At 39.0% G+C, this 19,257-nt stretch overlaps 1 protein-coding gene across 2 annotated transcripts; it reads left to right on the top strand.

The window, feature by feature from the left end:
• Positions 1-296: 296 nt before the first annotated feature.
• Positions 297-18,647, top strand: NSRP1 (nuclear speckle splicing regulatory protein 1). Of its 2 annotated transcripts, XM_075032800.1 has the most exons (7): positions 297-400; positions 1,661-1,748; positions 11,233-11,289; positions 12,590-12,721; positions 13,680-13,887; positions 14,468-14,576; positions 16,993-18,647. In XM_075032800.1, exons 1-7 carry the CDS (start codon positions 381-383, stop codon positions 18,023-18,025), a joined length of 1,647 nt encoding a protein of 548 aa, XP_074888901.1. In that variant the 5' UTR covers positions 297-380; the 3' UTR covers positions 18,026-18,647. The 2 variants fall into 2 exon arrangements, with proteins under 2 accessions (XP_074888901.1, XP_074888900.1); XM_075032799.1 differs by lacking the exons at positions 297-400; positions 1,661-1,748 and having other exon boundaries at positions 12,590-12,737.
• The last annotated feature ends 610 nt before the right edge of the window (positions 18,648-19,257 follow it).

Here is a 19,257-nt window from a genome sequence, read left to right on the forward strand (position 1 = left end):
TCCCGCCGCCGGGCCCACGCGGGCTCTCGTGCCCGGGCGCGGGCAGCAGCGGCCACTGCCGTGAGGAGCTGCCGGCGCGCTCGGCTCGGCTCGGCTCGGCTCGGCTCGGCTCCCCTCAGGGCGACGCGGGCCGCCCGCAACAGCCCTTCGGCTACCGGCACTTTCGCCACTCAGCAACGGGCCGTTAAAAAAACTTCGTCCCCCGCCTCCAGCCCTCTCCGCCCGCTCTCTGCTTCCCTTCTGGAACGGGACCGCGGCGCGGTGCGGCGGGAGCCTCCGGAGCTGGCGGGGAAGGGCGGCTTTTCGGCCGTGAGGAATCTGCGGCCGCGGAAGGGCAGGCGGCTCTACTTGGCGGCGGGGAGGGCAGCGGCCGGGACAAGATGGCGGCGTTGAGCAAGCAGTGAGTGACGGTGGAGCTGGGGCTGCGGGGCCCCGCCGCGCCGCCGCCGGGCTCCTCGGGGCGGAGGGTCCGAGCGGGCCCCGCTCCGCGGGGCAGCGGCTGGGGGGGAACCTTGGGGCCGCCGCTGAGGGCGAGCGCAGGCGAGGCCCTGCCTCGGGCCGGAGCGAGCTCTGACAGAACCCCCGGGCTGGGCCGGGCCGGGCCGCAGGAGCGGGGCTCGCTCGTCCCCGCCAGCGCATGTCTACCGCGTAGCCTTGTCGTGTTGGCCTCAACTTAAAACTGTGTTTGTTAAAAAAAAACCAAAACAACAAAACCACAAACAGTGGGAAGGCACCGGTGGCTGCTGCGGTGTTGCTGGGGGATAGTTTTCCCTCTTGGAAGTAGATTCCCCTCAGGATTCCCAGACAACCCGCTGCGCAGCTGCCGCTTCCCAGCCACCCCCTGAGCACCGGCCTGACGTGGCCGAGGTGCTGCGGTTTGCTTCTCGGCTCCCTGCAGCCGGGTCCGTGGGAGCTGTTGGGGAGCATGTTCGGAGCACACGGAAGCAACTCGTTCGTCACAATGATGATGTAGTACCTACGGCATCGTGGAGTTCTCCGGCTCCACGGTGCAGGCTGTGACGAACTATTTACTCAGTGATGGACTTGGGGAAAGGCAGGTGGGGGAGAAATTCCTGGTTTAGGGATTGCTCGTTACCGAAAATTTAGGAAGTGTTCCTGAGCACGCAGGTTGGCTGTGTCAGCAGAAGAGTTCTGCATGTGTAGTTAATCAATCTCTGCATGACATAAGCTGAGTGTAAATCCTGTCTTTTGCTGTAGCTGTGTCCGTGGATTAGTGGTTTATGTTGCCGAGCAAAATAGGTGAACTTCTTATAGCACCAGCAAACATAGTTACGGAATAGTGTCCAGTGTAGACTAAGACTAACTCTCTGCAGGTTAAACAGTAGTAATTTTTACTTCTCCAAGGGAGAACAAAAAAATAACTTGGAGAATTCTGGACAAGAGGGATTCGTGGCCTAGTTTAGGAAGATCATTGCATCCAGAAACTTTGCATGGAAAAAGCAATAGCTGTGGGAGAAGCTGGCAAGCATGTGGCAAGGCTAAGCGCACAGCTGCAAATGCTGCTCAGATCCATATTTGATACATGATGGTGATGCTGGTAGTTTGTTTCTAAAATTGTGAGTGGTAGATTTTTGTTTTGGAAGGTGCTGTGTGTTTTGTTGTAAGTAATGTTAAAGGTAACTTTTTTTTTTTTTCCTAGATATGGGCTCATTATGCCAAAAAAATTACCACAGAAAAATCTGGTTTCGAAGAAACTCTCAGTGTTTGCAGATGACTCTGATGAAGAGGTCAGTTCAACAGTTTTCTTCTGAAATTTGCCCCATATTCTGCAAATTATTTGTTTACAACCCTTAATGCCTGCATCAGTTTATGGCAGTGTAAGATATGTGTCATCATTTTGGAATTGGGCATGAAATATGATCTGTTTCTTTACTGCAAGTTACATGGAAGCGATAACTTGATTGTTAGTTACTTTTTGTTAACTCTTCCAAAGTTCATCACATGTGGCAACCTGTTTGCAAGAGTTAACAGTATCTAGCTTGTAAAGAAATTTGTGGGCTGTCACTGGTAAAGATGTCTGCAGATAGAAAGACAGCAGTAATCAACAGACATTTCTTAGATATTAACTTTAAAGTATAGTTGTTAAGTGTATTTTATCCTTTAGCTCATTCCACCCAAATTTGATGTAGCTGATCTATGGTGTTTGGACTCACTGTAAACAAAAGCAAAGCTGTACAACCCAAAAGTTCTAAAGGAAAAAAAAAGGCAAGTAATGAGAATTACTTGTAGTTCTGGAAGTACTCACAATACTTGTAATATTAGATTGAACAATACACAACTTTTCTGTGATCACAGAGTTTGTTGATACTCCATGATGTATGACTACATTGCATGATGTTGATAGTGTTCTTTTCTACAGGCTCCTTTAATTGTCTTTTTTTTTTTAAGTATTACCTTCAAAATACTGGCTTTCTACCTGTCCCAGTAGAGGGTGCTATACACTGTAAAAATTACACTTCTGGATGTGCTGCTATGAGTATGGGGAGCATTCAAGAACTGGTGTGGTATATAGGCTGGTTTGGATACCTTACAGAAACCCAACTTTTAAAACAGAATTTTTGAAGGATTTAAAGCCAGTAGCTTCATAGTTCACAGGTAAAGAATAGAAACTCAGAATTGTGGCGATGAACTCTTCACATGGGTGGACCTTTCTGGACATGATGTTGCAATTTACTGGTTTTTATCAATCTGGAATTACTTGTGATAATTAATCATAATGTCATTTTTTATAATAAACTAGCAGTTGTTATTTTTATGTCACAGAAAGCTTGAATCTAGCAATTCCCAGCCTCTGTGTGCCTGGTTCCATTACAGAATCCAGAATGCTGCTTTTGAAGGTGTCTGAGCAACCTTTATATAGGGCATGAAAGGGCCAAGGGCCTTCCTAGTAACATCCACTCAACTCTCAACATGAAACTGCCTCAGTGCATCTTATAGGACTCACAGGAAACAGAGATGACAGGAACATGTCTTAAATCCCATCTCTTTCCTCACTTAGCTGCTGTCCTCAGTGCTATCAGGAGGTGCATCCTTCCACTTGAGCTCATACCTAGCACCGTGGCTCTAAAGAGAGGCTTTCCTTTAAATACGGCTAATGGAGATGACAGCACATCTGCTGTCCTTAATGTCAGGAGCACTTCCTTGTCAGTTTGGGATTTGGTGCCTTTCTCTACATTAAGGGACTGACCCCACATTTTCCAGATCCCAGGAATGAGCTTGATTTAATCTATTGCCATTAAACATTACACGGTAGGACTGGGAACCTTCCTGACTGTTGGGGCTATCTTGCATTTTTTCACTTCTCCATTTTCTCTTAATTTCTAAACATTAAAGCAAAATAATGAATGTTAATAATTATAATAATGTATGCTGCTGTCTACTAACTTCTAGTGTAAGGCATCAGGTATCCTCCCTTTCAGAAAGGCTGATAGATTCCCTACCAGAGTCTGTTTATAAAGGCTCTTAACAGTTGTCATGCTCATCAGTATGGTACATACCCGGCAAAAAGTAATAATCTCATAACTGCCTTTATCAAAGAAGATCATTTTTTAAAAAAGCAAAATTACTTTATTAGTTCAATAATAATTTCAGAGCTTTTCAAGATAAGGAGCAGCATTTGGGAGGGGTTTCATTTCCTGTCTGCTACCTTATCAGTCAGAACTACATCTCAAATGTCTGGAGATTATGTATTTTTAACTGAACTCTAATATTTGTGCTGGGAAATCTGCACACCTGACTTGGTCTGTGGTTATATATTAGATACCAAACTTTTGCTCCCTTTTTTTTTTTAATGTTACTGTGCATATTTCATTAAGATTTTGCCTGTACCCTTGCTGAAGGAATTTGAAAGGGTTTTTTGCTGTGGCTAAGTACTTTAATGGATGTTAGTTGCTGATGAAGATGATCTTCGGGTTAGTTCATAAGAAGTAGAACATCTGGGATGGAAATTTTCTTGAAATACAATGTTGACTGGGAAAAAGTAAACCAGGTGACTATAGTTACTTCTAGCCAACATAGTTGTGAATTTGCCTTCATAATGAGGAGTTGTTGCTGTTTTAAAAAACTGGAGGGAAGGTTGTTGCCCCTAGGAAGGCCTGTTACAGTGAGTAGATGTTACCTCAACAAACTATGAGATGTTAGAAATAAATTTCCATTCTGGCTTACTGTTATTTGTGATGTATCCAATCCATTTTCTCCAAAAATATTACTCCCTTACTCATGCATTGCATTTTCAGAGAGGTGGCTTGTCAGTATTCCCAGTGTACTCTTCCACGTTCTGTTTTAACTTTGGAATTTAGTTGAAAATATCTCTGTGCCACAGCAGATAAAATTTCTGTTTCTTGATTGTGTCAGAATTGCCCAACATACATTCCTGTACCTTACTAGCCTTTCAAAACTGGTTTGTTGCTACAGGATGTAAAGTGTTGCTGAAAAAATAACTGTATATAGACCACAGTAGGTGCTAAATTCAGGAGAGAGATTGTGGAGTCAGTGCGGATAGTTCTGTGAATGTACCAGCTTGATTTGGTGGGGTTTTTTTAGTGACCATCTAAAAGATAAATGGAGTGTTTAAGCTGGCACAAAGGAAGAAACTGAAAACAAGCAGAAGACTATATCCGGTTGTAGACTCAGATTTTTGGTTTTGCTTACAGATCCTTCCATTCACTTTGCAACTTTGCAGAGGATACAGTATGACTAAAAAAAAGAATAATGAAGTAATGAGTATTGATGATGATCAGAGTTGATGCAACAGTTTTCAGGCAAAATAAGACTAAGTAGACTAAAAAGGCTCTTAGAAAAGAGATTATTGAGGAGAAGGAAGTGGAGAGGAATAACTCAAGAGGATGTATGTAAAATCAAGAATGATTCAGAGAAAGTAAAGTGATTTTGCCATTTCTCGCAATATGAGCAGTAGGGTGTATTACAGAATTACCAAGTGACTGGTTTAAGCTAAACAAAAGGAAGTTGGGGTTTTTCTCCACACAATGTGTAATTAAGTTGTGGAACTCATTGCCACAGGATATTGTGGCATGGCCAAAAATATAAATGGATTCAGAAATGGATTAGTCAAATTAAGGGGTGCTCTTGGTGTCCAGCAGTGGTCCAGGTGCATCCTCCAGTTCAGGAAGTCCCTAACCTCTTCATTTCTGGAAGCTAGGAGGGAATGCCGAGGAAAGCTAATTCTGTACGTGACTTGTTTTTCATGTTCTTTCTCTTAATCGTCTGCTAGTAGCCAAGACTCATATAGTGTATGAATTGAGATGAATCTGTTACCTGATGGTATTTTGGTGTCCCCCATCCCTGTCCCCGAAGACTTGAGTCTAATGTACATTTAGTGATCATCCATGTGCAGTCTGTAGTTGGATAATATAGGTCTTGATGAGGGCAAGCCTTAACAATTCACTGCTAAATACATACACCTGAGAGTGTAAGTAGCTTATCTTAAGATATTTTGATACCAAAGTGTCATGAATCCAAAGATATCTCAGTCTGAGATTCCTTATCTGATGTGAGAAGAATGAAGTGAGCAGAGTCAGATCTTAGCCTTTCAGAGACATAGCCACATAGGTCCACAAACTTGGGGCAAGATCCATAAAAAACATGCAGGTATCTACACTTGAGTTCCCTGAGCTCCCTGTACAGTCAGTAGAGAGGCAGGTACTTCTGAGACACAACTTATCTTGTTCTAAAGTAGATGGCTAAAATCAGTGAGATTAATTTTGCTCTGAAAGTGTCTGTTTCTCAGTCTTTCAACAATAAAGTGCTTTTGGACTGGCTAGCTCAGTATAAATGTAAGCTTTGCTTTTTGTGAACTAGCTGAGTATCTGTGCTTTCACTTGCAAATAGAGCTCCGAATTATCCTGCTGTTGCTGTTTGGTCAAATATTTTTCTGCGCATCCAGTTAAAACTAGATGGTTGTAGTTGGAGATTAAAATCAAACTGCATATAATCTGCCTGATGTCACTGAAGCATTTCATTTCCCTTTAAAATGTATTTCACTTTAAACAAAGGTAATTTATTTTATGTGTCTGCCGTAAAGCAGCATGTAGAGAATTCAAAAGGGCAATGTTAAAGGGCAAAGCCCCCTCATGGGTCTTTCATAACAGGTTATATTAGAACATCTTCTGGCTTTAAAAAAGGAATGGATTGATGTCTTATATTGTCTATCAGTAAGTACCATGCCTTGGGTTTTGGTAGCAACCACAAATGCTTTTCCTTAGGAGGCAGGCTGTGCAGCTAATATGAGATACTCCATTAAGAATAGCTATTATGTGAGAATTTGTTGGTCTCATACTTCTTGTGGCAGTCAGTGGGGAACACCAAGTCAGGCATCTCGCATAGACTTTGAGAACATCTTTTGAAATAGTTGTGATGTTTTTTACAAGACATTCTCAGCTTCAGATTTAAGGTTGTAACTTCCTAGAAACCAGCTTCAACACTGAAAATTATACCAGTCACAGACTAAGACTTGTTTTCTGAGACTATGCTTAAATGGTACTGCACCCTCTGCTCCAGAAATTATGTCATTTACAGCAGTAGTTAGGAAGAATTACTTCTAAAACCCCAATGACAGCAACTGGCTTTTTTTTCCCAAGGACAAATGACTAGCAACTCAGAAGGATACATAGAGCTTGAGTATTCTTTAAACTAGGCACATTCAATTAAATCATTTGCTATCCTCCTTTTGGTTTGGTTTTCTAAAAAAAGCTTTATAGGATTCATTGTCTGACATTTGCCCATAGTAAGTTTCTGAATGTACTGGTCAATTTCAAGTGAATTCGACAAGACTAGATGTGTCTAGCTGCAAAACAAAGACCCTGTTAGTACCCTGATGAGGGAAAGACTGGAAGCTGGGGGCTGGCTGCCTAATCTAGGTGAGACAGGAGGAAGCAGGAGATGCAGAGGGAAACCAAGGAACTGCAGTTGGGACCTGAGATGTGGGAAGACGGGCATTGTGGTGGGAGGGCAGAGAAGGCAAATTTGTAAGAGAATGAAATTTTGGTAGTCTCATTTGTGGAATTGCCTTTTTAGGTATTTGCATTTGAACTTTGAATTGAGCTTTTTGTATAAATCTGTAAATGGTTTGCATGCTCTGTCATGAGTTGAACATAGCTGAGACAAACCAAAAACATTGGTCAGTAGTTTGAATGTCTGTTCTCCTTTGGTTGTGTAGGAGCAATGTAAAGAAGACATTTTAAGAAGTAACTTAGAAGGGGTGTGTGCCTGCAGGATAAAAATAAGGAGGTAGCTTAAGCACTTAAGAACCTGAAAGAAGCTTATAGATACCTGAAGGAGATAAGAAATCAGAGAGAGAAGTGAGAAATGTTAGTAGATTGGGGTGATTTTTTTAAAAAATTTGTTACATTTTCAGTTGTGTACAAGCTATCTTCCATGGTCTCGTAGGAGTGGTAGCCTGGAGAGTCTCATTTCTGAGAGTTTCTTGATTTGCATGGATTCTGTGTCATTTCACAGGATAGGGTTAAAACATTTTCTCCTTCCAGAAAATATTAAACTATAAGCTTTGTGCTTCAGAAGAATAGCTTGACTGCAGGGAAAGTATGAGACAGATTGCTGAGCTTATAGGGCCTTTAATAAATGGGCAGTTGATAAGTAAAAACAATACAAAAGAACGGGAAGTTCTCATCTATCAGAACTCATAGCACGGCAGGAAATTGTCAACCATAAACTATTAGGGAAGGTGTTTGTTTTTTGTAAACTTACTGCCACTCTAGACAAACAAATCGCAGGTGGACTTCTTTACAATTATATGTACAATAACGAGGATTATATATTACATTTTTTTATGCAATCTTTGTAGATCAACGTGTTCGTTTCATGTAGGCAGACAAGGAAAACATTCTAAGCAGTGTTTCATATATTTTGGTGGAATAAAGCTTATTCTGTAAGTATAACTGGAGAATCTGTTTTGTCTTCTACTGAGCCCTTGCTTTCTGGCATAATGCATGGGAGATTCCTTACTGTTCAGGTACCTTTCTGTGAAACCAGTGGAAGAGTGTCTGGTAAAAGAATCTTCAGTGATGACCCTTAATATGTCAAGCAGAGGACCATCTTCTTCCCCAAGAGCCGGGAGGAAGTGTAGGTCTTCTGTGTAATGCTGGCGTGTGCTCCACTGTCAATTTAAAATAGTTGTTTGCATTAAGAAATGTATACTGACTCATTTATAGCATTTTTTTAGAAGAAAGCATATGACATAAAGATCAAGTGCAGTATTTTAAATATTTCTCAACATCAGCTCATGAACCCTGAAAGCCAGAGGTAAATACTAGATCAATGAAGCGAGGATTCTTGTAGGTTGTTTTAAACCAAACAATCCACTATCTACTTCCCCCAGTCAGCCAGCCAGCCAGCTACATAAATAAATAAAAGGCTATATCCAATTCTAGTCCGGATAATCAGCAAGCTGCAGTATACAGGGTGTAGTCCCTGATATCAGAGTGGACTCTCCGAGTGTGCTGCTAGTATCTGCCAAGCTCAGCTTCCTAAAGCCTGAAGCGTGGTCTGCTTCCTTACCTGGTTATCTGCAGCTGAGTAAGAGAGAGGGGCTGCTTTCTAGTGATGAGCATAACTGAATCAGTGCAGGGTTTTTCTTCCATGGAAGCACTCATCACGGTTTCCCTTTATTACTGTAGTTTGACCACAAGGTTTAACATTTTGAAATCAGAGCTGGATTTTATCTAAGTCTGCATGTAGCAATTAAAGCACCAGAAAAAGGTGGAATATGTGCCCTTTCAAGTTCCCATTTTTGTCTGTAAGTCCCTCACTTGGAGTGGGCTAGGAAGGAATATTTTGAATATTCTGTGTCTCAGTTTTTTCTGATTGTAGTATTACTTACAAAAGTAAGTACTGGCATGTTTATGGGAAGTGAGCAAAGGTCTGAGTATCTAGAATTCAGTGAATGCTATGATGTGATACCATATGTACTTCCCTGAATATTGACAGTGTTGCCTTAGCACCTTCTCTTGCTGAGTTTGGAATTACTTGGTACTCCTCTGAGATACTACCTTTCTGGCTTTTTTTAAAAGCTACACAGAAGCTTGGAAGTCTTTTTATTATTTGTGGTTTGCATAGCAGAAAAAAGTCCCTTAGAAGTGATCCCTGTATGTACCTGTTAGTCCCATATGACTTGTGAACTCACTAACAATCTTAACCATCCTTGCTGGGTGGCAGCAGTCCCTCCCGAAGATACTGCAGTCCTGTGATCTTCATGAAAAGTGGCAGCTGGTTAAAGGCACAGCCATAGATGAGAATTTGTGATTTTAATCTTTCTCAGTGTTGAGGAGGAACTGTTCACTGACTGCTCAGCACAGGGCTAGCTTTTGATCACACACAGTGTTGTCCACTTGCGAAAGCCAGCAGGCAGGGTGTCTGAGGAAGTGGTAAAGGAAATAAAGAGACAGAGGTCGCAAAGTCACATATAATGAAACTCCATTAATTCTCCTGTTCATGGCACAACTTGTTCCCTGTTTCTGAAATTAACCAGTGAAAAAATATTTGGACTGTTTACAGTCTGTCACGTAGAAAATTGTGGAAAAGCACTTGGTTTTTTTCCTTGTTGACACATCTGTTAAAATTTTAATAGCATAAGAAAGAGGGGACACAACAAGTTATTATTTTATTTTAAACATCAAATGTATTCAAAAGCCTTCTTGTTCAGGGGATCTGTTTGAATTTACATGGTGCTAATTCTGTTTGATTTCAGAAGATCCTAGTCACTGCTGCCAAGCTCCCTGCTAGTTGGTTACCATTTTTTAATTTTATTAAGAGCTGATTACACAATCTCTTTGTCCTTTTAAAATGTGATACAGAGCATGTATTAGTCAAAGTTACAAAACTTGGGAAGCTGCCAAAATGCAAGAGGATTTTTCCTTCCTATTTCTGCTTTTTAAGATCAAGAGATACTTAATGACATAAACAAGCATATGAGTCCTGTCATTTATAGTGAATCTGTTTAATAAACAGTATTATCTGTTGGATGAGAAAAGGTAGATAGGCAGTTTAGTTCAACACTAATTAAAAGACAAAACCAAGTAAAATGCAAAGGTTTTTTTAAAAGACAAAATGATTAGAAAATGTGTTTTCAGTAGTGGATATGTTTTTTCTTAGGGAAGATCAGTACTGCTATTTTTTAGTGTATTAATCCTGAAAAATGAAACATTAACATTTGAAGTACGTGTTGTTCAAATCAGCAGTATTCTTATTTCTAAAAATACGTAACTAATGATAGAGATCAAACTTGAAATAAGTGCCATATCCGTTTGGATATTTGTCTTTTACTATGAATACAGTTTTTTCATGTGATTGTCAGTAAGAATGTCTGCTCGTGACTTCTACATGTCTGATGACATTTACATGCTGGAAGAAGAGTATGTATATTCTGAATAGCACCTATCTATTTCACAGACTATTAGAAATACAATTTAAAAAGTCATTGAGAACATTTATCCTTCTTTATTCACAAACATAGAATTCCCAAGAACATTAAAACATTTTTGATATATAAATTGGTAGGAAGGTATCATTCCAATTTATTTTGATTTGGGGGGTTTGTGTTCTGTGTTTTCCTTTTTTCTTGTTGGTTTTTTTAATGGCAAAACCTGCAAGAATTGTAGTGTTCAGGAGTGAAGAGATGTATTAGAAGTATCCTTCTCTTAGGAATTTGTTTCAGTACTGGCTTTAGCTGTCCTTTGCTAGATGTTTTGCCTGCTGATGTGCTAGCTTCTTGCACCAACAGACTGACCCTTGCCATAGTGGACGGGTATGTCTTTTCTGCCCGTTTTATGGCAGTGGCTGGAGGAAGGCATTGCAACTAAACAGTTTTCACAGACCTATGTCTCTGTGCGTTTCTTGAACAGAGATTACTTGTTTTGTGAAATGGCATGAAATTTTGTGCAGCTTTTGAGGTACACATGTCATTGAAATACTGTTCTTAAGCTCATCACCATTTTCATTAAAAAAAATATATACACGTATATATGTTGAGGTACTGCAATAATGTGTTCATTGAAAAGGCTGATTCATTGTATGCTTGTGAATGAACTTTCAGTTTTTCTTACAGAAAAATACTGTTGGAAGTGAGAGACTGACTTATGTAATGGGACTATTATATAATTGTTCATTAGAATGGTAGAAAAATAATATGAGCTGTGTCAATGTAATTAATTTTATTTCTGCAATGTTTCCTTCTTTTAGCCATCTGTTGGTGAAAGTCTTCAGAAAGAAGCATTGAAAAAACAAGCAATGAAACAGGTAAGATGCAGTGGGGACTCTTCAGGCCCATAGCAGATTAAGAAATTACTGCATCCATTCCCTTTTATTAAATAATTGCAGAAACATAATTGTGCAACTTCAGAGTTAGAGTTACCCTTTAAAAAAATTCCATATAATTTTATGGTCTTTGGCATTGCTCTTTGCAGCACAAGACTTTCTTTAAAAATTGACTTGAAATTCTCAGAACCATTCCTCTAGCAATGATTTTGTTTCACTTTTCTAGGCAAGATTGCTCTTTTTGAAATTCTTCTGGCTATGGTCAGAGTAGCTGAAGAGCTGCCTGATGAAAGCTGTGTGAGTGAGGTTAAACACAGAGCTGGTCATAATTTAAAACACAACAAAATTTCTGTTTACTCAATGCAAGCACTTAAGTATGTAAGATGTCAAAGTTTGTTTTGTGGCATAGAATGCATTGATGTTTTTAGAATTTCTCAAACAGTTTGTTTCATTTTTAGAATGTAATGTTACAAAGTATTGGGGTTTTAAATATTTAAATATATACCAACAGTGAGCATTTTACTGTAATCAAGGAATAAATTGTGCGGAAGAAACACAAATTTTACATTTTAAAAAGTTCCAGACCAATAAAAGACATAGCTAGAAGAAAAAGCTATTTATGCGTCATACATTTAACACTTTTTTTTTTTTTGATGGAGGCAATATGTGCTTGAGAGAAACTTTTATGGGTGCTGTTCAGCATTCCTCTTCTGTTGTCAGGAGATCTGATCTAAGGGCTCCCCTAGTAGTTGTTTTTTTCTGATAGGGCTTTTAAAAACTGAACGGTTTCACAGTTCTTACTTCCAACTTGACTGTACAAACAAAAGATAGAACTGTGACATATGGAATCGTATCCTGAATTACATTGGTACATATTTGTAATTTGGAGCTTTAGGGAAGGGAGATAAACTATAGATGAAAACAGACAGTAAAATTCATTGAAATGGTGTTTATGAAAAAAATTAATTACATTATTTGATGGAACAGTTTGGTCATTAAGAAGTTTCCAGTGTTGTTTTGACTGTTGTGCTTTACTTCCTGTATTTCCTATAACTGCAAATACGGGTGATGATTTGATTGTTTGTCTTCTCAATCCTGGTAAACACGTCAAGAACTTTGTAGATTAGGCTGTTTTTAATTTACACACAGTGTTCCAATGGATAGGTTTATACTATAGATCTGTTTAAATTACAATATAGGAATAAAATTTTGGAAAATAGTACAAATTTCATGCTTAATTTTTTGGTATCTTTTCTTCTCTTCCCCCCTTTTTTTCTTTTAGACTAAATTGGAGATTCAGAAGGCTTTGGAGGAAGATGCTACAGTGTACGAATATGACAGTATTTATGATGAAATGCAGCAGAAGAAGAAAGAAAGTAATGCCAGAGTGTTATCTGGAAAAGATGACAAAAAGGTCGATACCTGAAAATGTATGCTGTCTGTCTTATCTCTATATGTTTGGAATAACTATGACTGATTAACTTTTAAGCTTTGCCAAATGCATTTTCTCATGGGACATGCAAGTATTGTGCTGAAATCCTGTTATATCAGGTATTAATTTGCAAGACTTTTGGCAAAACTAATATTTCATCAGATACTTCAGAGTCCTGCTCAGTGGTATTCTGGAGGGCGGCAGTCTACAAGTTTCCCACCCAACTTATGATGCACATACAGCTTTCTGTGTATTTCTGAAGAGAACGTTACAATGGGATAACTAGATTAGAGGCAATGGGCCCTGCAACAATACTACTTCTGATAATAAGGACTCTTTCGTTATTAAGCCAATGAACATAAATCATCCCTCCTCACTCACTAGTGTGCTTACTGGAGGACTGTCAGAAGACTAAAATAATTAACTTTCATTGGTGAAATGTGAGCCAATTTCCACAGCCCAATGCCTTGTTTCAAAGCATTGTTGAATTATCCTGACAAGTGATATTTTCATAGTTACTTACTCTCTTTCATTTGAAAGCTCTTGTCAGGTCATGTGGGTATAAAAGGAAGCTTCCCACTCCTTTACAGCAATAGAAAGGCAATACTATTACAAAACAGAAGACAGAGGGGTGAGAAATCAAAAAATATTTAATTTCAGTCAGAGCAAAAATCATCCTAGTCAAAAATGGGCTGAATGTTTTGACTGAATACAGCAACCTCCTTTGTTATTGGGAAGCATGACATGTTAGTAGTGATCTAAAAGGGAATGACAGCTTATTTCAGATAGCTATCAAACAGTGTGAGAATATGTTAGACTAGCTTCTGTCAATTTTCTTCCATTACCAACTTTCTTCAACATCTCCATCAATCCCAATTTGTGTTTTCTCAGCCACCTCAATTACCTCTCAGCCTGATACCTTTTTTCCCTTCTATTTTAGCCCAGATATATCCAAAATATCCTCAAAGCAGCTGAAATTAGAAAGAAGGAGCAAGAAAAAAGAATGGAAAGAAAAATTCAGAAAGAGCGTGAAATGGAAGGAGGAGAATTTGCCCACAAAGAGGCTTTTGTGACTTCAGCCTATAAAAAGAAGCTGCAAGAAAGGGCTGAGGAGGAGGAAAGAGAAAGAAGAGAGGCAGCTCTTGAGGGTGAGATTCACACTGAAATAATTCCCCTTAAAAATAAGTATGGCGTTATACATGATTTACAACATCGTCATCTGGTCTCTCAGTGAGGCTTGAGATAATTAAAATCAAAAAGGACCAGATAGCAGATACTGAATCAGATCCCGCTTTGTGTGTTACTTTCCTTTGTACATGTTACTAAAGGAACAGAGGAAGCTCCTCTGTTTGTGTGTCAAGTACTGTTTGGGTTGCTACTTTTAATTTTTGAGGAGCGGTCTGTTGTTGAAGGAAGACTCGTAAGACTGGGGTATGATGATGCTTACAATGCTTACTTCAGACATTCTGTACAGTGTTCCAGGAATAGGTGTAAAGAATAGGGTATAGGATCATAAGATGAGTCAGGTTGAAGTGGACCTCTGAAGGTCGTCTGTTCCAGCCTCCTGCTCAAAGTGTGGTCTGCTATGAGGTCAAATCAGGTTGCTTTGAGCTTTTTCTGCTCTGGGCTTGAAAACCTCCAGGCTGGAGACTGCAGTCTACCAATTTTGAGTTGTGTCTGATGAGTATTTGTGGCACAGTAAGTCCAACCTTATTTTCTTTCTCTTAGCATACCTGGATGTGACTAAACAGAAGGATCTCAGTGGATTTTACAGACATCTTTTAAACCAGAGGGTAGGGGAAGAAGAGATGCCTAAATGCAGCTTCCGTGAAGCCAGGTAGGATGCGATTCCAGAAGGCTTTCAGATATAAACCAGCTTCTGGCTGTTTGTGATTCCAGACTCACTGGAACATTGTAACAATTAGACAGAGAGTACTAAAACACTGGTAGGGTAAGCGGATTACTTCATACATCTGATCTACTGAATTGTTTGGAAAATGTCTAATGATCATCAGTGGTATAAACTATAAGACGGAAACAAGCGGGAGAGGGATGCTGTTTAAAAAGTGTCAAGGGAACAGTCATACTTGTAATACTGCATGGTCTTATTCTAACCTACATTTACTTTGGTTTACGTAATATTTGGCAATCTGCATTAAGTTATGTATTTTGAATCATGAGGGAGACAAAAGGTAAAATAATGAGCATAGAGGTAAGTCATAGGAAATGATGTTGTCATATGAATTTCCTGAAAAGAATGTGAGTCTCTAACTTTGTCCTTATTCCACATTTGCAGGTTCATAAAACATAATTGAGTGTTGACGCTGTGGTAAAAGGAAATTAATCAAATATCTAGGAAATCCGGTGGGAATATTTTAAAATCTTAATATATGCACATTCCAAAGCAAAGTAATGAGATGAGGCTGAATTATTTATGTAGTTGAGATGGTGAAATTCTGCCCTGTGGATAAATATGGTGAAGGGGATATGTTTCTTATATGCAACAACGGATCATTCAGGTCAAACCTCACTTGAGATAGGCCTTAAACCTGGATGTCACTAGTTAAATGCTTGCTATCACAAAGAAAATGCACCTTTCATCAAGAGATCTTCTAGATCTGAGGTTGGATTATTAGAAAGTAAATTCTTAACTTAAATGAAGAATGTGATCACAGTGAAGTTACTCAGCTATCTGAAATAAGGGAATTCTCGATTATGTCTTTAGTATAAGGATATGCCACCTCGTTGGAAATAAATAGGGGAAAGTAGTGTAAAAGAAGTAGGATGTGAGAATTACTGACTCGAAGAAAAGCAGAACAGCTTCCTGAATTTAAGCAGAAAATGGGAAATTTGAGACCACAGTTTTGTCATTTGAGACTTAAAGTATTAGTATACCTGTGTGTTTGGAAAAACATCCTGTCTCAGGCTTTCACCAAAGAGAAATACTCTCAGGCTTTCACCAAAGAGAAATACCTGCTTGGTTTCAGTGGTGCTCAGAGATTGCTACTGAGGTAGTTAAATGAATTTTGCATTTTATGGTTTTTCTTTTTATTGATGAAATCTAAGTTAACTCAGTTGCATTTCTTTATAAAAACAGTAGCAGTAGTGGTCAGCCCACTTGGTTGTCCATTTGCTTTAATAGTTCTTTCAGAGCGTCTTCTGGATGATGTAGTTCTGTACTGTGTAGAGATCATTTGAAATGATGGTTTCTTAATCTTGCAAATTAGGGAGATGTTCCCTTTGTGAATTGTATATAAAATTAATTTGGGGAAAAGAAGTAGTACTGTAGATGGTGCTCCCAGCAAGGCTTTCAAATAAGCTCAGGTGTATTTTTTAATTTTACTCTTTTCTTACAGTGGTACACTAGGAACAGAGAGAAAATGGCTCAATTTTCAGATCTCAGAATTTGTATCACTTGTCCCTAAAGTGATCCACCTTTGACTTGTCATTTTAATTAATTGGATTGTTAAATAAATTATCAAACTTTTCAGCATAATTTTTAGTCATTGTTCATAGACTAACAATGCTTTGAAGTATTCATCAAACATTCAATCTAACTAGATGGTGTGCTGATTCATAAGAATTTACTACTGACTGTTACTGTATCTGTATGATTAAAAAGAAGAGACATGTGCCTTGTGTGAGTAAACACATATTTCCCTATCAGTCAGAAAAGAATGACAAAGCATAACCTTTCTGTCTACTGCCCAAATTTGTCCTCCATGGGTCGGCTTTTTGTATTTAAGAATCTATGACTTGTTAAAAGATACTAATTCCTATCTAGCCACAAGAATGAGATCCTCAGAAATACCAGATTAAAAAAATCTACTACTACTAATGGAAGCTATGGTCCTACCTCTCTCAACAAAACATACAACCTGCTGCTTCTCTGGATAATTATTTGACGTGAATAGAGAAATAAACATACAGGAAAAAATGTGTGGTTTGCCAAAAAGCTTACACAGGAATACAAATCTATGTCTTTTTCTTTAGATGGAGGCTACAGATACTTAACCATAGTCATTCTTTTAGATAAATTCAACAGCTCGCATTCACGAATGAACCAGATACAGATACTTAATAGAAAACCTTTGCGCTGGATTCCTGGAACCTGAGCCACAGATAGATTTGCTTTCTTAGACTTTTCAGGAGCATCTTTTGCTTAAGTACTGACCAGAAGCCAGTTTGTAGAAAAGTCTGAGATTTCAAGCTGTGTAATGTTGTTTTTTTCTTTTTTAACATAAAAAATGTAGGATAAAGGAAGAAAAATCTGACAGTTGTTATGATGAATCCAACCAAAGGAACAAATGCCCATATGAAAGACAACAACTGAAGCCCTCTGCTAAGAAAGAAGGTAATCCAGATGCTGATACTGACTTAGGAACTGATAGTAGTGATGATGATAAGAGACATAAAAATAGTAAAGTAAATTTGAAAAAGAAGAAAAGGAGAGAGAGCTCTGTGAGCAGTGAAGAGGAGGCTAAACGTCACAAGAGCCAGAGGCGTTCCAGGTCACCAAGCTCATCCAGTGTGGAGGAAGAGCTGCACACAAAAGTCCATCTTACAAAGAGGGGAGAGAGCAGACCAAGCAGAAGGGGAAATGATGAACAGTACAGGGAAAAAGATTATGAGAGAAGTAAGACCCACGAAAAGGATTACCAAAGGGAAAAGGAAGAGCGACATAGATACGGGGATCACACTAATAAAGATAACTACAGAAGGAGGGAAGAGCAAGACGATAAACAAAGGGGGAAGGAAAGAAGAGAGAGGGAGGGACATGGCAGAGAATGGAGGAAGGCAAAGGACAGAGAAGAGAAGGGTTCAGAAAAGGAACGAGAGAAAGAAAGAATAAGAAATGGTAAAGATAGATATAATGACAGAGAGAAGGAGAGAGGAGAGAAATGCAGAGAAAAGGAAGATCATGTGAGGGAGAGGAGAGAGAAATATGGCAATGACGAAAAGAAATACAGAGAGAGGAGGGAAAGTACTCCTACATCTTCAGAAAAAGATGGAGAGACTGATCTGGGAAAAGAGAGAAAGAGAAAAGAAAGAGAGGCGGATGAGAAGGGAAGATCCAGCTCTGGAATTTTGTCTGAGCAGAAACATAAAGCTGGAGAGGAAGGGGAGAAAGAGGAGAAAAAACAAGCCCAGAAACCATCTGAGAGCATGAGCAAATTTGCCAAACGGAGCAATGAAGAGACAGTCATGTCAGCAAGGGACCGCTATTTGGCAAGGCAAATGGCACGTGTCAGTACTAAATCTTACATTGAGAAGGAAGAAGATTAATATCCCTGTGATGGACAAAAACACTTGGTCTCTCAACCAAGAGGAAAAGCCACTGCTGCACAGACTCTTGTACAGAAGTAAAAGTGTATCCTAGCTATTTATTACTGGCTTTCATTTAAGAAATTGTGTGTGCCATAATAGAAGAACAACTTTTGAAATGGATTAATGGATCCCTTCATACACATCCTTAGTCTGTTTATACAGTTGAAATACTAAATTTGGCTGACTCTGGCCTTTAGTACCCTGTCCTTGGTACTTGAAGATTCTGGGACAGACCTAGAAGTTTTAAACAACATAAGGTGAGAGTACTTCCCCCTGGCAGCCCCTACTCCTTTCACCAGCTGAAACAGTGAGCTCTGCTGAAACAAAGGTATTCTCAGACCTTAGTGGGAGTCATTGTTGCCCAGTGATGCTCTCAAAAATGAGAAGCAGACAGACCTGTAAAAATGGGGAAAAAAGCAAGAAAAACAGCCTGAATAATAATCTAGGAGATTTCTGTACGTAGTATGGCGTTTTGTAAGCTAAATGCATATTGATATATGAATTTTGTATTTATGTGTGGGCTTTGGTTTTGGGGACCTGATGTACAGAAACACTTAAATAAAGTGTAAGATACATACTGGATCTAATGCATGGGTCTTTTTTAATGCTTGTGTTATTATACTGCATCTTTTTTGTGTGAAATAAGGTATATAAGTCTCTTTTCATGTACTACAGTCATACCTGCTTGTTCTACTGGAGGTAATATTTTAGATTTGTCAGTCTGTCTGTTCAAAGGTCCATAATCAAGAATAAAGTTATCTCTGAACTATAACTTGGTAAGTAGGCTATCTGATAGTGGTTGTAGTTTTTAGAATACATTTTCAATGCTTTTCATAATGGTTTCTTTCACTTTGTTTTGTAGTAAATTTATCACTTTTATGCTAAAGTAAGGTGAACTAATATTAAAAAAAAATTTCAAGATTGGTGTTTCTCTAATATTTTGTTCAGCAGATTTAGTAATGAGACAAAATGTGAGTAAAATTAAATGCCAAGCCTGCCAGTGTACAAAGATTTGAAATGGAATGAGTTTTATATGTAAGCTAATCAAGCAACTAAGCACTTAACTCCAAATGTGGATCAGTTTGTTTTTGCTGTTCTGTCTAAACAAATGTAATGTGTATTGGTTCTTCTGTTGGAGTAGAATGAAAGAGTATTTAGCAGTGGGCCAAGGTTCAAACACTGAAGGAAAT

This window comes from Buteo buteo, chromosome 7 (genome assembly GCF_964188355.1).
Source record: "Buteo buteo chromosome 7, bButBut1.hap1.1, whole genome shotgun sequence".
Classification (NCBI taxonomy): Eukaryota; Metazoa; Chordata; class Aves; order Accipitriformes; family Accipitridae; genus Buteo; species Buteo buteo.

Bases quoted from the DNA above. Each gene is read 5' to 3' on its own strand.
- NSRP1 (XM_075032800.1), top strand. From the start codon at position 381: ATGGCGGCGTTGAGCAAGCA. The intron at 401-1,660 runs GTGAGTGACGGT...TTTTTTTCCTAG, and splicing joins ATGGCGGCGTTGAGCAAGCA to ATATGGGCTCATTATGCCAA. The intron at 13,888-14,467 runs GTGAGATTCACA...TCTTTCTCTTAG, and splicing joins AAGAGAGGCAGCTCTTGAGG to CATACCTGGATGTGACTAAA.